Source organism: Centruroides vittatus, unplaced genomic scaffold (genome assembly GCF_030686945.1).
Source record: "Centruroides vittatus isolate TY-2023 unplaced genomic scaffold, ASM3068694v2 contig_18, whole genome shotgun sequence".
In the NCBI taxonomy this organism is placed as follows: domain Eukaryota; kingdom Metazoa; phylum Arthropoda; class Arachnida; order Scorpiones; family Buthidae; genus Centruroides; species Centruroides vittatus.
The window spans coordinates 4,574,578-4,595,235 of NW_027121101.1; the positions used below are offsets into that span (position 1 = coordinate 4,574,578).

Genomic DNA, 20,658 nt, shown 5'->3' on the forward strand with positions numbered 1-20,658 from the left:
ATATCTGTCCTATAAGACGACCCCAAACTATCAATGGCCTACAAATTTAGTTTAGATCAGCGATCATCGTCTGGATAATAATTCTGTATAGCGTATATGGAATTATGTCCTATTCGTAATTTTTTGAACAAACAAATTTTATTTTCTGCCTTGCTATTGTTGCAAATGTTTGCACTGATTTGGGCATTCAGGGCACCTTGACTATTCACAAAAACATCTTATGGACTATTCTATTTTGTGGACATGCCCTACTTTCTACTAGTAAATAATTACGGTTTATCCATTTTTTTATAATGGTTTTAATTTATATAAATTTCAATCAAATTTTTTTGTATCTGTCCTATAAGACAACCCCGTATTTTGGGGGCCTTTTTTTATGATTCAACTATCGTCTTATCTGCGGAAATTATGGTAAGTACTTGTATAGTACTCTAGCGTAATGCATAAATAACTTTCCAAAATTTTGGTAAGTAAATATAAAAAGAATGAAGAGTTCCGCATATAGAATGATTGAATGGCTTCTCATTTTTCAATCTTATTGTGAACAAGTAGCTGCTGCTGGGACAAGAGAATTGAAGTTAAACAAAGCTGAATGGGAAGAGGTGAAAAAATTGAAAAATCTCTTGGCAAAGCCAAACCATACATTTACACTTCAAGCTTCTGATGTGACTCCTGGAATTTTCATGAAAGAATGACACACACTCGCTAAAAGTTTGTAAGACAATGCAGGAGAAACTGCAATGGGAATTTTATCCTCCGTGCGAAAATGGGAAGAGAAATTCTTTAAAAGCATATATTTTCTTGCCAGAATTTAAGTTGATCTAAGCTATAGGATTTTAATGAGTGCACAGCAAATAATGGAAGCAAAAGAAGGACTCTTAGATAAAGCCCAATGACTTGAAAAACAAAAGAATTTTCAGCATTTCAATACACTGCAAATGAATGAAGGATTCAAATTTTCAATAGAACCATCTCAGACAAGTTTTCAGTTATTGCAACAGGAATATGATACTTCCAAAAGCACTTCAGATGATGATTTTGAAAAAGAACTTGATAAACAGGAAAAATACAGATGAGTTTCTGAACTATACAGTTCAAGTGAAGAAGAATTCAAACAACATTTTCATGAAGATTGCAATACAATGGAGAATATGGGCAGGTTCGAAATAAAATCGGTATTTGAGGTAATTTAAAATTACCCAAAGAGCATTCAAGTTACACGTCATGTTGCATCAAGCATGCCTACTACTCAAGCGAGTGTGGAGTGATTATTTCCAGCTCTAAAATTAATATTAAATGACTATTGACTAAAAATGAAAGATGATTTACTTTCTGCTATTTTATTTTATAGAATGAATAATGATGATGTGTTACTATAAAATAAAAGTTTTTTTTTTAATTTTTGAAGTTAAGTATTTCTTTTCAAAAATTTTTCTTAAAGAATAGAGCAAGCATTTTAATGCTGTAATGGAGCATTGAGTGGAGCAATAAAAAATCAATTTGCTCCAAATGCATGAGGATAAACAATTTCCAATATAAGCTTTATTAATTACATATAAATTGAAAATTTTTTATTAAATTTATAACTTATAAGACAGTTCATATAAAAATATTGTAATCATATAGAGATGTACAGTACAGTACTTAATGTATTTATATATTTAAATATATTATATAATGTAAGATGATAAATTGTTACTATACAAATTTCATTTTTCATAAAATGATTTTTAAATTTAATGTTTTCTAGCTTACAAGAAAGTTATTCAATTATGTCTTTTACCTGTGATAATATGGGTCGTTTAGCTCTTCTCAACGTAGCAACTCAGGTAATGCTTATTTTTCCTTATTTTACCTATATTAATATATCTTTAAAGCAAACCATATTTCAGACAAACTATTACTAAACTTATTTTGAAAATAAGTGTGTTCAAATACAAAGGATCATATTTTTGTGTATATAATCCATAAAGACTATTTGTTTGATATATAATTTGAAGAGGGTTGCAGATTATATGTCAATTTTAAATTGCAATTTACATTGTACTTTTTGAGTAATGTCATTTCCATGGGTTCAGGATGTATGATGAGATGGGTTATGCAAAGGTTGACACTGACATGCAAAAAAACACCTTATGTACTTACTCCAGCAAAGTTTAATAGAAATTACAAACATTTTTGGCTGTATTGAGAGGCCTTCCTATAAAAAAAAAATTGTTTTTTTGAATGTTATATCAATGGAATGGTTTTTTTTACTAGAGAAAGATCTTTTCCTTTTCTTAGCGGGTCTGCGACTTGATCTTCTTTGTTTCTTCACGCGTGTCCTGGACCTGGATCTTTTCCGACTTCTCTTCTTCCCTTCCTCGTCTGCTTCGATGCAGATATAAAGATGGATTTCCTTCGTCTCTCTATCCGAAGGGCAATCTTCGCTTTCCGGTTTCTCAGCAGCCTTGTCCATCGTGTACTCCTATTCGTTGCAAAATCTCAACTGAATTTACGTGTTCGATATTGCGTTCGATTTCGAACACGTAAATTCAGTTGAGATTTTGCAATGAATAGGAGTACACGATGGACAAGGCTGCTGAGAAACCGGAAAGCGAAGATTGCCCTTCGGATAGAGAGACGAAGGAAATCCATCTTTATATCTGCATCGAAGCAGACGAGGAAGGGAAGAAGAGAAGTCGGAAAAGATCCAGGTCCAGGACACGCGTGAAGAAACAAAGAAGATCAAGTCGCAGACCCGCTAAGAAAAGGAAAAGGTCAAAATCTAAAAAAAGAAAGATTTGTTAGAATTGGCAGTCAATAGAGAAAGGTCTCTCAATGTTGCCAAAAATGTTTGTAATTTCTATTAACTTTGCTGGAGTAAGTATGTAAGGTGTTTTTTGCATGTCAGTGTCAATTGTCAATGGTTCCAGTACATTGGTTAATTAAATTATACAAAGATTTATTTTCTGTAGAGTATATGCTGCCATGGGTTATATGCACTAAAATATGATACAATTGTAATATATAAAAATTCTGAAAATGTAATGCAAGATAATGATAAAATTTTTAATCTCCAATAAAGGAAGTTTATCAAAAATGTTCAGAATATTAAATAATTATTTGTTTTTTTGAATTGTGGTTTGTTGTTTTCTTGAATGCATTAAAAATGAGTACACACAAAAAATTAAATATGTGAGAAACTATAAATTGAAATAAAAACATTAAATGCTTTTATATAGTATATGGCTCAGAAGTAATAGTAGTTAAAGATTTTAATAGACATTTTATTTGTATGTTGCACTATTTAAACACACAAAATAAAACATAAATAATTGTTGTAATTAAATTAAGGCACTGCCCATTTATGTCAATGCATTTATTACCCCTCTCATTAAAAAGTTGCTTTAGATTTTCATATTTCTAACTTTTTATTATTTGAGGGTTTTAAAGTTTAAATAGTCAAAATAATAATTCATTTAATAACATGGAAGAAAAACTTTATTAGTAATCAAAATAATAATAATAATAATTAATAATATAACTGCATTATTATTTTTAGAATATTCTGTATGGCAGTGGTGGTTCATGACTATGTGATATGGGGGGGGCTGCTGAAAAACAATAGCATAACTAGAGCTGATATTAAGGAGACCTGAGCTATAACATCCAAACCTACATTCACCTCTATATCTTTATGGATGTAGCCACTAGTGCTGTGAATGAAGAGTAAACTTCTAGATATTGTATATGCATTTGTATAAGTATGTTTGATATGTTCAAATTTGTTGCTATACTTATTTGATTCTTTTTTACAAGAGTAATGAGATTTCTCCCTGGTTTCACTACTGCTGAATTAATTTACTTTAAATTAATTCAACAGTATTCAGATTCAAAATGTTTGTCTTTTTCATGTAAATGTTTATAGGTCATGGAGTACTCTGCATCTCTGCTCTGACTCAAAAACTAATTCTTACCTTGTGACCAGCTATCTCAAGCATTTTATCAAATTGTGAGACACAGTAGCCAAGCACATGGGACTATTCTCAGAGGGGGTGGTGTAGGAGATGGCACTGCACTGTCTAACAGTGCTTTCACAAAAAGGCACAAGGCACACAACTGCTCTAATAGAATGTTTTTATTTTGTATACTGTTTTGGTTGGTATTAGTTTTGATAAAAATATTAATTTTAATAGTTATAATAATTTTCATAATTACTATATAATAAAAATTGAGACATTAGTTTTGTAATTTTATTTTTCTTTGGGGCCTATAGTGCTTATTTCAAGCCACTGCTGCTGTACGGTATCTTCTAAAATATAAAATACCCGTGATCAGAAAGTATCAGGAATTGTTCATTAAAACACAGAGTTGAATTTATACATCAAAATTTATTTCATTTCCTTCAAAGTAATCCCCTTCCACTGCAAGGTGCACATATGTCAAGGTTTTTCCTAATACAGTCACCATGATACTACTGGTATATAATAAAAATAAGCAATTACCATTAAACCAGCAAGTAATTGTCGTCTAAACAAACATTTTCTTCTGTTTTAAATGGTCATTGTCAGGTTTTTCCAATCCTCGAAACATGCTTTGAAGTCATTTTCGTGAAACCCCTTCAGAACCCAGAGTAAATTATGTTTTATGGCATCAATTGACTTAAGTCAATTCATGTGAAAATTGACCAGAAAGTGAAAATTTTAGTTGAGGAAACAGGAAAAAATCACACAGTGCCACATCAGGTCAATACAGAGCTTGCAGAATCATATTTGTTGAAGTTTTGGCCAAAAATTCAAAACAACTAGAGTATTATGAGCATGTGCATTATTCGGGTGCAAAATTCATGCATTTTCTATGAATTGCTTCTTGCAAACAATGCAAAATGCTCAAATAATAATTTTTGTTGACAGTTTGGCCAGTCAGAAGGAATTTGTGATGCACATCACCACAACAATTGAAGAAAACAGTCAACACAACCTTGATTTTTGACTAATTTTGACATGGTCTTGGACTTTGGTCTTGCTTCACCTTTCGAGCGCCATTCACTTAATTATTGAGCTGTTTCAATGTCAAAAGTGTAGATCCATGTTTTATCACCTGTAATAATGCATTTTAAGAATGATTTTCCTCAAGAAAGCATTTTCTTTGCTACTCAAATGCATTTTTGGAAAAAATTCAATGTTTTCGAGATGACTTGAGAAGTGACACACCACAAGTCCAAATCATTTTTTAAAATTGCTTGGAAAGATCCAAATGATATTGGAGCATGTCCAATAATGTCCTTAATTGTTAAATGACGATTATTGAGCACCAAATCTTTGACTTGAGCAACGTGTTGTTCATCCCAAAGGCTTTTGCAACACTTTCAATGTTTTTGTAGCACTATTTTTGTGAAAACAAAATTTAATGCATGTTCTTTACTCAATTACACTTGACATTTTGAAAAATCTCCAGCACAAAAATTTGTTACATATCAATACAAACGTGTATTTGCAAATGAAAACAGACTTTGATGTAAGGATTCCTGCTAGATATATTTGAATGTTGTAGCAAATGACAAAAAATTGATGACAGCTTTCTCTTGCACACACAGTTTAAATGAACCATTTGCAATACTTTTTGATCACACACAAAATTTTATTTAGAAAATTGTTCTTTGTTCTTATTCCTGTTCATTTTTCCTTATAATATGCTTTCAGATTTGTGATTGTTTTTGAATTCTCGAAATTTATTGGCATTTCTAAAGTATTCTTAAAAACATGTATAACTTTTTAAATTTAATCAATCTTATTCTTGTATGTCTGTGGAATAAGTTAGATTTCTTTCATTTAATTTTTATTCTATTCTTGTTTTCTTAATCAATGATATATATGATTGAACTATAAGTAATATCATTTTTTTGAAGCATGTTTTCATGCTATAGCAGTGGTTCTCAAAGCGGGTGCTGCAAGTATGCCACAAGCGTGCCGTGAAATTTTTAAATAATTAAATTAAAATTACTTAAAATAATGGAATTAAAGTATTAAATTAAATAAATAATTAAAACAATTATAAAAAATGAATATTTGTTTTTTTCTACTAATCTTGTTACGTCGCCACTTGTCTCAGTGACTCGGTAATTGGCGATACGTAAATACTAGGAAAAAAAACGATCTAGTTACTAGTTGTCTGTTCTTCTGTTCCTGCAGCGAGTAGAAGTGCAATATAAATGCGTTGAATGCAGTAAGTAGTAGTTTTTATTATTGTTATATGTTCAGACAATAACGAAAAAGCATCATATAAAAACATTTTTCTTCTTTACAACAAGAAAAAATAAATTATTAACTTGTAATTAAATTTTATAATAAAATATTGAAGTTAATTATGTCGTTCAATATCATGAATAATTTTTTCATTAAAAAAAGAAAACATGAAGATTCTAATGATCAAGAAGTGGTTACTGGTAGCAAAGCTAAGGAATTAATTAGCACTAGTAAATCATAAAAAATTGGGAGCTCATTTTATCACCAGATACCTTTATAATAATAACTTTTGTTTTGAATGTTTTTGTGTTGTTTGGAAATAAACTTACTTACTTTAAAAAACTTTTATTTTTTTCAAAGACTTTCATCCTTCATATCTTTACTAACTGTAAAAAAGCAAAAAACAAAATAATAATAATAATAATAGGGGTGCTGTGAATTTTGTTTAATAATTTCAGTGTGTCACCAGACAAAAAAGTTTGAGAAACACTGTGCTATAGCATAACTTAATATAAGTTATCACTTAGTGCAAGTGCTAGTTTGTCAATTATGTCTCTGTTTTAATAATTTTTATAATGGTTTTTGATTATTTTTAAACAAGTCAAATTATTAGTGTCAATCGAAATGAGCTTTTCAAGAGAACATTTAAGGCATTTAATGCTATATTATGAATTTAGAAAAGAAGCACTGGTTGTGATGACTATATATATATATATACAGGTATACCTTGCCTTACATTGGTAATTGGTTCCAAGAGAGGCGACGTAAGCCAAAAAACGGCGTAAGTCAAATTTACTTGTGTAATTATGACGTAAGTCGAAACTACGGTGGAAAACACCAATAATGAGCACTTAAAGACTGCTAAATAAGACGACAACACAGAAACACACATTTTTCGTGTTTCGTTCTCTAGGATTTATGATGATTATATTAACATTTACTGTAAATGTATATATTTTAATATGATTTTATGTGCTTTTAATGCTTTTCTAGTGATATTACGACTTCAATATTTGTGGCAGATGGATGTAAAGTTGAATAAAATGACTTGATTTTTATTTTTCCATATACTTTTTTGATAAACAACATATAATCGAGAACGACGTAACTCAAAACGACGTAACTTGAGGTATACCTGTATATATATACTGTGTATGGCAGTGAAGTCATAATGTAAGAAAATGTCAGCATTGGTTCAAAAAATTTAAGGTTGGGATTCTCAATTTTTAAGATGACCATTGTCCTGGATGACTTTCTGGCTCAGAAAATGCTGAAACTGCAGAAGTGGAAGCTGATCTAAAACTACATGCATGAGAAATTGCAGAAAAATTGTGAGTGTCTCAATCAACAGCAGTGGTGTCCTGTCCATGGAAGCTGTAGAAGCACTGCTTCCCTTGTATTTTCTAAAATATAAATACATAATATTATGCAATTATTTTCATATTTTAATGTAGTTTGAATTAATTAAAATTAATATTTTATTATAACTGCATTGTGTATCATATTACAAATTTCTATACTACATGAGAAAAAAATGATAAGATTGCTATTGTATATTTGAAAATAAATCCATGTATGCATATTTCCAATGGAAGCACTGTATTGTCGAATACAGGACAGCTTCAGAATACAGCAAAAATATGTGAATTGTATAAAGCAGCCAGATTACAGACATTCGCACATGCGCTTTACAGAGCACCAACCTCACACAGTTTAGCTCGTGGATGCACACCAAAATAGCATATAACGCTTCCAATGATTCTATCCAGGGCCAACACAGCTTCCCTATCATCAAATGTCACCGCACGCCACTGATCAACAGCAGTAGGTGGTCACAGCAACTAGTAAAGATATACAAGTATGGGATATGGTTTCCTCATGGTCTTACCATACAGAATCATCTAGATCAATTATCCATATGCATTTCACTTTTTGATAGGCAAGAATAAACCCAATTTCTGGCAGAAGAGTAATGGGGAAGAGTAATGACCACTCTCTTTTACAAATGACACTAATGTCATTTGTAAAAGAGAGTGGTTATAACTAAAGACTACCCAAGTTCTAGAACCAAAGTGTGGTCTTCATATTCAAAATTCTATTTGTGTGGTGAGATTTGAGTGGAATAATGTATTTCAATTTGTTAAATCTAAATGCGATAATAAATGCTATTTTATACTGCCAGCAATTGGAAAATCTTTGTAAAAACACTTAAAGAAAAAATCCATATTTAACAAATAAGAAATGTCTTATTTTGTTATATGATAACATTCAATTCCATATTGCAATAGCCATCCAACAAAAGTTAAAATTGCTTAATCGGGTAGTTTTTCCTCATCTCCCTTATAGCCCTGATCTGGCATCTACAGAGTATCACTTTTTTCCAATCTATTCAATACAGTCTTAATGAAAAAAATTTTAATTCAAATGAAGCAATCTGCAAGCACATAGAGAAGTTTCTTGAATTAAAATGTAGTGATTTTTAAAAGAATGACATTAAAGACTTAGATTGATGAGAAAATATCATATCTAGTAAAGCATTATACATTGGATTAGATAATTATTTTTTAAAATCTTAATAGAGTCTTTTAAAACTTAAAATAAAATTTTCTATGACTCAACCCAATTGTCTTCTAAACACCATAAGTTAAAATCAATCAAATGGGCTTGCTTTATTGAACATACATTAAGTGAAATGTAGCCTATCATTTAATGACTTAAAATAAATATGATTTATATTTTTATTCCTAATAAGCTAAAACAAACTGTACTTTTATTTTAAGTGTTAAGTTTAGCTATATATCAATATAGTTTGAAATATAGTTAACAATTTTTTACATATCTATTTGTAATCACAAGTATGTTCAGGAAAGGCAGAGGAAGCATACACCCTTAATGAAAATTAAAAATAAATAAATAAATTATACAGAAATACAGACACTGAAAAAAGAAAATTAGTTGCATTCAGCACATATTACTAATATTGCTGTTAATAAGCTGTTGTTTGTATATGAGTGTATGAATTCCTTATAACTCCTGCAATTTTTGTGCAAAGGTGAAATTTTGGTTATATTTGTTTTATGTTCTGACGGAAAGTATAGGATACTTATTTTGCGGAAATATTAGCTATGATGTGATGCTGCAAAAACAGCATCACAATGTCAGTCGTCAAAACAATATTAAGGTGTGTATTACTGAAGGAAGACAGCAAGGAAATCTTTTAAAAGATAATAAAGTGTTTACTCAAAATGTAGTGTATAAAGATTTTAATATAAAGGTCTAAATCTGTTTGTGTGTGTAAGTGAATTCTCTATAACTCCTACTATTTTTGTCACTCCAGGTGAAATTTTGTTATGTTGCTCTTTGTTACAACAGATAGTATAAACTTTTTAATTTTGAGATATATTAACAACTGTTCTTGAATTTCTTGAAACCTCTACTCTTCTCAATTCCACAATCTCCTTTCTCATAAAAAGTATTCCGTCATGCTTGACAGGAGAATTTCTAGTTGTTTAATATTTAGTCACATCTTCCCTAGCCTTAATAACAGTCAAAATTTGCCAAGGCATGAGCTGATTTAAATAATGTACATCAATTTTAAACTGGTCTGATTTGCAATTGCTCATGTAATTTCTCAACATTTCTGGGCTGTTGACCTGTAAACTTCACCTGCCTCTCAAGATAGATCCACAAATTCTCAATGGGATTTAAATCTGGTGACTTGTCTTGCCAACAGATATGTCCAACCATTGTTTCATATTCCTCACCATTCCAACACAGTACAGGCTCTGTGAATACAATAGTTGTCATCTTTGAACAACAGGGCATTTATGCCATGTGTATCACTAAACTGCTCTGCAAATGGTAACCTGATTGTTCAGTGTCCAGAGAGCCAAAATGTTTGGATGATTATTACATTTTTCAGTATGTAAGGTAGTCATCAGCAGCAGATGAGACTAGTTTGTGTTCCTGTTATTCTGTATATTATTTTGTTTATTTTTTATTATTTTTATTTATTTACTTTATTTTGTTATAGATGAAAAATTATATTATGCTATTGCTTTATGTAATTTTCTGTTGTTTGTAGAAAAAGTTTTACAATATTTATATTTGTTTATAGTAGTAATTTATTTGGGTTAAAACACATGTAAATGTATGATATACTGTATGGAATGAAAGAAAAATCGGTGGCAATCATCATATGAAGACAAATATCCATTAAATATTAACAAATGAAAAGTAATTACAGTAATTATTCCAGCCTTGAAAGCAACATACTGTATATTTGCATAAGATCATACATTATTTTATCCTTTTCACAATACCACACAGAAGTAACAGTCTATTAGCTTGAAGATCTAATAAAATCTTCATTAAAACAATGATCAATAATTAAAAAATTTTCACTTAAAATTAAAATTGATCAAACACCAACCTTTTATTTTAGAATTTGGTACTTTTTACATTAAAACAATGATAACAATTTCTCACAATAACTGTCTCATAGCCTTAATATATAACTGCTTCAAACCCTTTGGTGGTACTTTTGGGTATTCATAAAAAATTATTTGCATAAGATCATATATTATTTGCATAATGACAACATAACCCAGGATTATCTTTATTTGAAGTTCAAGACAACTTAAAAAAATATATATAACTTTTTCGTTGATAATTAAAAAACTGAAAATTTTTCGTTGTTTTAATGAAGAGTTTATTAGATCTTCAAGTGGATAGACTATTACTTCTGTGTGGTATTGTGAAAAGGATAAAAAAGAAAAGACTCAAAAAAGTTATATATTTTTTGTAAGTTGTCTTGAACTTCAAAATACTGTATATTATTGTTAACTTTTTTACTTGTAAGAGTTACGTTTCTGAGATTTTATTGCAGATTAAAATAACTAAAAACTAAAATTTATTTGTTATTCTTTTAATTATAGGGTGTACATTTATGGGATTTAGAAGATAAAGTTTTAGTTCGAAAATTTCAAGGCGTTACGCAAGGTTATTACACAATTCATTCCTGTTTTGGGGGAATAAATCAAGTATTTATAGCAAGTGGTAGTGAAGGTAAGATTTGACATTTTGTTAATTATTTTATTGAGATAGATACGTTGAATTATATTGAATCATTTGTGAAATTATTGCTTATAGTTTTTCCTACACTTTTTTTATTGTAGTGTAATTCTTGTTTTATTATGAATAATAATAATTTATTTGTTCTCATATTATTGTTAGTAATTTAATTGTTTTGAATAAAATTTTTTTAAATTTATTTTTGAAATTTTAAATCAAGTCAAAATATGAAAAAAATTAGTGATTGTTCTTGATTTAAAAATTTCAATTTAAAGTTTTGATTTGAGTTAAAATTGAGTTATTGAAAACAATTGTTTTTTTTATTGAATTTCTGAAATTATACATATTAATAATTTGTAGATAACTGATTTATTTATAATTTTTTAATATTTTTATTGAACAGATCACTTTATTTTATATAATATATGTATGATGCCCATTTTTATAGTCTGCTGGTGTTGCTGGATCACATACACAATTTGGCTGATTAAAAATATATTTATAAGAATAATTCACATAAAAGATTATAGATATTGTTGTACTAGTATTGTGAGTAATGTCAGATTGGCTGTGAGGGACTATTCAAGTATTATGTCAGTAGTTTATGGGGGAGATTCATTTGCATCTGATGATTTTTGATGAATCTTTGATGACCTAAGATTGTAACAATCATTTATTTTTCTCCCCAGTAGTAATTTGTTATCAATAATTGGATATCTGTTTATCACAGAAAACAAATTTTAATGACACTAGTATTTTTGGTTTTATTGAAAGATTTTCTTCAGGTGCTTATCACAACTTATGAAAGAACAGAAAAATAGAATGATATAAATTAAATACAATTCAAACATTACAAACTTTTAAGTACAGTATAGTTTTGAAAATTCGACTTAATGTAGACTGAGAAAGTGACGAGTTACCAAAAATGACAAGTTTTGCAGCATAATGATGATTCTAGACTAAATAATGGAATTTTCATAAAGTTATTATATGTTCAAATTCATATACATATTAACTATGTACCAATAGTGATTACTTCTATTTGTAGTTAAATTTTAATTGAAAACTATTGGCTATTTGGTGGCTACTTTCAAGTTAGTGACATTCATGTCATGGCATTTTGCAATGACACCTTGGAAAAATTCTATAAAACAAAGGCTATATTCTTCGTTAACACATTAAATTGATGCTATTATTAAGTGTCTTCAGTGACGAACAATAACTTATTTGATCCTAGTGTCAAGTTATTGTTATAGAGGTAAAAATTAGATTACATGTATTTTTTTTGTTTTTACTGTATCTTGTACATGGATCTTTGTGCTGTAAATATAGTATCTGTATCTCAAGATGTATTGACTCTGTCTTATTCCCAGTCATCACAAAATTTGTGAGAGGGGATGACTTCTTTTAAATTATATATAGTCAAGTCCACTTAACAGAACATTGGATAAGGAAGCAGTCACTCGAGAACATTTTTCCCATGTTCCCAATTTTCTTCTCTATGTTTTGAGTAGCAATCCATGTAAGGGAGAACTATTCTAAGGAAGATTTATAAAGATCTATCTTTAATTATAAGAGCAGGATGCATGATGACAAGGCTCTCTACACTATAGTATTTGTTGAAATAAGCAATATTATTAAAAGAAAATGAGTGGAGGAAGATGAAGGTGCTGTACAAAGTGAAGATGGAATGGGAATTGTTCAAAAATCAACAAAACCTGATTTTTGCCAAAGAAGCATTGTTTCATTTAAGCATAGTAAGAAAATATTTAGAAGAAAATTTTACTGACTATAATGCATTTTATGAAATCAAGGAAATGATTGAAAAGAAAGCTACAAGGAATTGTATCTGAAAGAAAATTACAGACTACTTTAAGTAAATTTAAGTTGTTTATTGCATGAATAGTTTCCATAGTGCTTATTTGTAGATTATTGTAAGAAAATTTGGTAAAAAATAACTTTATTCTTGCATTATTGCATTTATTTGTTTTTATATTGTATGTCCAATTAGAGAGCATTCAGAAATTTAGGGGCAAAGGTTATTCACATATTTTCAGCTAGGCTCCTACTGTATTTCTGGGAAGAAGTAAAAGTAATGTGACTGGTAAATATATTGTATTCACTGATTATTCAATAAAATAATAAAATTGATGTTATAGGAATGGAAATCAATATGTAAGTACAGTAAAATCAGGTGATAATAAATTTTAATATTTCCAAGTGTGTTGTAAGTTATGTAGAGTTTCTAAGACATGAAGGGATGGAGAGATTCTAATAGCATAAACAATTTTCTGGATAATCTTGTTACTTTAGAAGGGTGCATAATGCAATGATTCTAAGGGTGCTTTCTTAAGCAGATTCAACTGTATTATGTGTCATGTATCCTTCATATTCTGACATTTATTTTGACAAGAATTTATATTTTTGGAGTGCAATTTGAAAAAATTGTAGACCCACTGTAGTCTGTCCTTCCGTAATCTTGAGAACAGAGTTAGGTAGGTGAAAGTTGAGACTAGATATGGAAAGCTTAGAGGCAGAAGGCTGCAATTAACTATATACAAACGTCTGGTTTGCATTGAAAGTCACAGTATTTTAATTCAAAATTTTTTCCTAAAAAGAGTTAGATAGATGACTGGCACAACTCAATTGCTAGCAGGAAAAGTATGATGTACAGGACAAGACACTACTAATTTGAGGTGGAGAGCATATATTTTAAATTAAATAAATTAAAAATATGATTAAAAATTGCAGTCTAGCATTGTGATGATGTCAGAATAAAAAATTGCTTATCTAATATGTCAGTCTGCAAAATAAAAATTGTGATGATCTGGCAGCTAACCTTTTCTGAAAAATTCATAATTTACTTTATACAATTTATTATAATTAGTCTTTAAATATTTAATATATTTAATAAATAAAATTAGTTTCTCAAATTTAAATTTATTTATGGTTTAATATGATAGAAGCATCAATTTGGAAGTCGTCTTACAAACAGTGCTGTGTGAAGTTTAGTAGCTGAAAGAAATGGGTAAAATATTAATCATGGATACAGGGATTCTTCATCAAAAATTCCCAAAGTTCTTTTAAGAAAGCCTACTGACACAATAAGATGCTGCAGGAATGTAAAAAATAGACAAGCATCATATCAATATCAATATATAAACAGTCAAAATATTGTAATTTTCTGGGAATTTTCACATCCATAGATGCCATATTTGCCAATAAATCAGCAACTTATTTTACTGCATTTTGGAAATTACAATATTTCCCTCCTGAGTGGTTCTATACAAGCTAAACAAAAGACAGACGATTATAGATAACAGATCATAGACAAACATCATATTGGAATGATATGAAGAAATCTAACACAGACCTGAAGTCCCAAATGTTGTAAAATTCAGGAATGGGAATCACTGATAATGATTCCTGTGTATTTGTGAATGGTTTTAACTTTTAACATAATTATAACTAATTACATAATTAGGGATATCTTGATTTCTGATGACTAGTGATGATGGTGTCAAAAAAGGACAAATTTTTACTGATATATGGTCCCTGATTAAATAATGTACCACACAGAAAAGATTTAATAAATTTTTACAGTATTTAATTGATATTTACTTTTTAAAAAGTTATTAAAAACCAAAACATTATATAAGTTCCAACGTTGAATATTTGTTTTCTATTTATCTCAAACCCAGAAAACTGATTTCTGTTATCAAGAAATTCATAAATGTGCTGTCTCTTTTTACAAATCAGTTATTTACAAGTAAATGAATAATTTTGAAAAAAGTTTATTTAATTTATGTTTTATATCAAGTAATTCCTAAAGTCAAATTACTCTTTCTTTCATCATCATTTAACTTTAAAAAGTTTTTAATTAATATATTATAAGAAAATTAATTCATATTTTAAGTTATAAAATTTCATTTTTAATTTGTTTGGATAAGTTGACACAGCATTATTTATCATGTATTTTGCTTTTATAGACAATAAAGTATACATATGGCACATAAAACGTGAAGTGCCAATTGCAGTTCTTGTTGGCCACACCCGTACTGTAAACTGTGTAGCATGGAATCCTACTTATCCTAGTATGTTAGCAAGTGCATCTGATGATGGTACTATACGTATCTGGGGACCAGCAGAAAGGTATCGCGTAAAAGGTACTGGTTTTTAAACATTTTAAAAAAATTTAACTTAATTTTTTTTATATATATAAATTTAATCTGCTAAACTCTTCACTCCACTCAATTTCTATTTTTACTAAACAAGTTTGTTAAACTGACTGTAATTCAAAATATTTAGAGAATATCCTAAATCTTCAATTCAAGTAATTTATTCTACAGTTGACAGTATCACTTCATATATTGAAAATCATGTATCACGATATTGAGTAAGGCCAAGAACACATACGCATAAAATTGTGTGACAGAAAACTGAATCAGAAGTCAGCTTTCAGTTCAGTTTCTGTTTTATGCTTTTATGCCAGAACACACACATGTAAAAATTCTGGCCGAATAGGAAACACCACTGCCACTAACAGTGCTACATTTTATTAATTTTTTTTCCTCTCATATATCTATCCCTTTATACCTTCTATTTTTCCTCCATTGCCACTGCTATAATTTAGAAAATGTAAATTAATAGACTTGTATTCCAATTTGAAATAACATGTGAGCTATATATCGATTCTACTAGATCTACCTGTTATTTGAAATTTAGCACCTATGGCCATCCATAAACTTTGTCAATTCTTTTGACCATGACAGTGTCTTTATACACTGTATAAAGACACTGTCATGGTCAAAAGGATTCAATAGAGTCTCCTATTTTATTTATTTTTCGTTTCTTGGAGATCTTCACAATTGTAGGGCTAACCACCATTGCTGCCATTATTAGAATAAAAAACCACGTGTTTACTTTGACGTCACAAAAAAAGACTTCTCTTTATTGGAGAAATTTTGACATAAAAAATAAAAGACATGCTCTACTCTTTTTTTCAGTTATTTTTCAGCCAAAATTTCAGAAAAATTTTTACGCTTTCTGTTTTATACTAGATTTTACACCGAATTTTACACGTGTGTTCCTGGCCTAACATACAAATTGAAAAAACACCTTCAATAAATTACAAAGCAATTGTAATTTCATTATGGTGATTTGGATAATTGGAGGGGACAGTTTTTATACATTAGACTATTGATAACGAAAGTGCAGGATGTTGGTCTGCCTCTTCCAATCCCCTCGACTCCCAAAAATCCCATGCACAAGCGCACACAAACATACAGATACATACATATATATATACATACTACAGTGTTAACTCTCTATATAATAGACTACTAAGGGAAAGCAATGATCCAATAATGCCAGTTATCCATTGTATACAAAAATGTCAACTATAAAAAATTTTTAAATGAGATATGATAAGAGAGATAAACATTCCAATGAAAAATACTCATAGGAAGGAAGGAAATGGGGATATGAACAATAGCTGGCAGATACTGTCTAGCAGTCATAGTTTGATATTCTCAAATTCTGTATTTCTATTTCAGTAGATTCCTTGAAGAAACAGATTTAGTTTTTCGTTTTTAACATCCATTGTATCGGAGTCCATATAATCAAAGGCCAACAGTATGTATAACAGGGGTGGCCAACAAGTCGACCGGTCGACGCAAAGGCTTTAAAAGTAGCCCGCGAAGCCAAAGTTGAACAATTTGTTCTAACTTAAATAAATGTTTGAAATTCTTAATTCTATAATTTAATCTTACAATAATAAATTATTTGTGAAACATACACATACTGTTTATATTTATCCTGATAAGATAAACAATGTAGTAATACTGAACGCGCTCTGTCGGCGCTAGTTGGTAGCTGTGTGGCCGCGTGTCTCAACTTGCTTTTTCTCTGTAGCGAACATAGACAGGGCGCATATCAGTATCAGTGTGTGTTAGAGAGTTAGATAGTAAAGTGACAGCCAGTGAAGTGACAGTCAGTGATAGCGAACAGAAGTAAGTATGTTAGTTATTGTTTTAAATATTCCGTAATAATATCTTTAGTAGGTAAATTCTAAAATAATATTTAACCCTATTATTTTAGAATGAATAATCCAAGTACAAGCCGGAAAAAAACGTATCATTATCACAGTAGATGGGAAGAAGATTATTTCTTTACTATGATGAAAGATAAATGTATCTGTTTTATTTGCAATGCAACAGTAGCTTTGTCTAAGAAAGAAAACGTTAAAAGACATTATCTAACAAATCATAAAAATTACGAAGAAGATTATCCACGTGGCACTGCGTTAAGAAAAACAAAAGTGCAACAACTGAAGGCACAAATAACTGCACAACAAAATAGTTTTTTAAAATACAATACAAATTCGAAGACAGCTACGATTGCTTCATTCAAAGTTGCTGAAACTTTGATTAAACACAACAAACCGTTTCAAGATGGGGAAATGTGGAAAGAGGCATTCATTAAAGCTGGAGAAGAATTGTTTCAGAATTTTAAAAATAAATCTGAAATAATGACATCAATCAAAAATATGTCGTTATCGCGAAATACAGTTATGCGTAGAACAGAAGGAATGAGCCGAAATCTTGAAGACATTTTACATGAAAACATTAATAAATGCGTTGTATTATCACTGCAGTTTGACGAATCTACGGACTATATCGGTACTGCACAATTATGTGTTTTTATTCGAATGGTTTTCGATGATATGTTGGTTACAGAAGAATTATTAACTATTATTCCAATGCATGATCACACAAGAGGTCAAGATATCTTTGATTTATTTAAAAATTATATTGCACGAACAAATTTTCCAATCTGCAAGTTGGTATCAATAACCACTGACGGGGCTCCAGCAATGATTGGCAACAAAAGTGGCTTCGTTGCTTTGTGTAAAGGTGATGATGACATTCCAAATTTTATTGACTATCATTGTATCATACATACTCAAATATTATGTTCAAAAGTGTTAAAATTCAATCATGTTATGGATGTTGCATTTAAAATTGTAAATTCCATAAGATCTAAAAGTTTGTCACGTCGTCAGTTTCGCGCTTTGCTGAATGAATGCGGTGAAGAACACAATGAACTGTTACTTCATACTGATGTAAGATGGTTAAGTCGTGCTACATTTTTAGCAAGATTTAGAGAACTTCTGCCACAAATAACCTCATATTTACAATCTAAAGGTGATTCATATCCGCAATTAAATGATCAAGAATGGCTTCTCGATCTTGCTTTTTTTCTGTGATGTTACTGAAAAATTAAACCAATTAAATCAGCAACTACAGGGTAAAGGTAAAACAATAATACATATGATTAGCATTTTGAAGTCATTTAAGGAAAAATTAAATATGCATGCAATGCAACTAAAGCGTCGTGATTTAAAACACTATCAAAATCTGGCAGATGAATCTAAAAATAACAAGACTGTTGCTTACGACAAATATGCTGATGTTATTGGAATGCTTCTAAATGAATTTGATAAAAGATTTCTCAAACTAAGTGAACTTGAAGATATTGCCTGTTTTTTATCTTACCCATTTAATGACATCGACGTTGAAAGTCTTGCTCAGAAACTTCACAATTTTCTTAATACTACAAATATAGCAGAATTAGAAGAAGAAATACTAAATATTAAATGCGATATAAATCTAAAATCAATGGTTTCAGATAGCAATTTTTGGAAACTAATAAGCAAAGATAAATATCCAAATATTTGGACAATTGTTGCTCGTTTCAATGCCTTCTTTGGCTCCACATATTTATGTGAATCCGCATTTTCTTATATGAATGCGATCAAAACAAAACAGCGATCACAAATAACGGATCTACATTTAGAGTCATGCTTAAGAATTGCTTTAAGTTCATATGAGCCAAATTTTGAGAAACTTGCTGCTCTTATGCAATGCCAGGTTTCATCCAAATAAAAATTGTATGCTTAAAATTTGTTTTGTTCGTATTTATTAACATTGTATTTTTTTAAATTTTAATAAATATTGTTGGAATTCATAAAATAAAAAATATATCGTAGGCTTAGATTGCAAACCTGCTAACTCATATTCAGCATATTTTGCACAACTTTCTTAAAACGCATAAATTTTTTGCTTGTCACGTGATTTCAATGAAATAGGTGCATAATAGCGGTGTTTCATAGCCAATGTAAGGTGTTTTTCTCTTTCTAATAGTGTGAAAATGTAATTTTTGACCAAAAATGGAGGTTTGCAATTTAAATCGGCGATATAATGACTTCTTTAATTATCTTCTAAAATTTTAAAATTATTTGCCCATATCCATAGTCGACCGCAGACTATATTTTATGGAAAAAGTAGCCCCTAAAAGCTAAATGTTTGGCCACACCTGATGTATAATATAAAATACAGCATTACAAGTAAAGAATAAATAATTATAAAATATCATATTAGTGATTAAGATAATTTATTTATTTCCTATAAAAATTTTTAATTTTTTAATTGTTTAAAATTTGATATATAAGCAGTAACACTACTTATTAACAAATACAAGAGTCTTTTTACAAATTGGAGATACAAGAAATAAAATATTAAATCTTAGATTTGCATGCTACTTTATAATAGGTCATGGTGCATTATAGTGAATCATTCCACTTTGAGTTGTGTGCTGTATTTTATAAATCGCATTATAAGTTAGGTGAATTCCACACTAAATGAAATTGAGATACTCCTGTATTATCTAAAAAGATTTCATATGCGAGTTTGATGATCAGAACTGTTGTTTTAAATTAGAATTTTAAAGCATATTGTTTAAAACAAATGATTTGATTTCCTTCGTAAAATAGTTTTAAAAAATCACTTTATATCAACAGGCTATCGAGATATCATCCTTTTAAAAATAAATAAATAATGGATATATGAAATTCCATTGTAATTTGGTTACAATCAGTGAAGAATTATATTTTGAGTACAGTTAATTGTCAGAAGATTTATGATTTTATATAATAATAGATTTTTTTAGCTTTGTGAAAATACTGTTTGACAAATATAAAAATTATTTATCCATTTATTACTTGATTTGCAATATAAATCTTAATAAAGAATCTAATCTATAGATAAAAAGATTAAAATAGAAATATTGCATATAGGCACTTTTTGCACATATTTTTCTTTTATATTCCATTTTTCAATTTTATAGAATGCAGAAATGGCTTATTTAAAATGTTTTGCAAAAAAGAAAAAAGTGTATAGTTTACCACTGGGTGTATTTTAGGCTATTGAATTATTGTGTATAATCAAGATTAAATTGCCAAGCTCTAACAGTAATATGATTAGTTCAATATACTACTACCCAAAATTAGTCATGTGTC

General features: G+C 29.4%; 1 protein-coding gene across 4 annotated transcripts in view; it reads left to right on the forward strand.

Annotated features, from left to right (window-relative positions):
• Positions 1-20,658, forward strand: part of LOC136969618 (WD repeat-containing protein 26-like) — a 91,295-nt gene that overhangs the window by 67,081 nt on the left and 3,556 nt on the right. For all 4 annotated transcript variants that reach the window (XM_067263862.1, XM_067263865.1, XM_067263863.1 and 1 more), the window contains 3 exons: positions 1,751-1,829; positions 11,165-11,294; positions 15,290-15,466. In XM_067263862.1, coding sequence (XP_067119963.1) covers positions 1,751-1,829; positions 11,165-11,294; positions 15,290-15,466 — 386 coding nt within the window. The remainder of the gene's footprint in view (positions 1-1,750; positions 1,830-11,164; positions 11,295-15,289; positions 15,467-20,658) is intronic.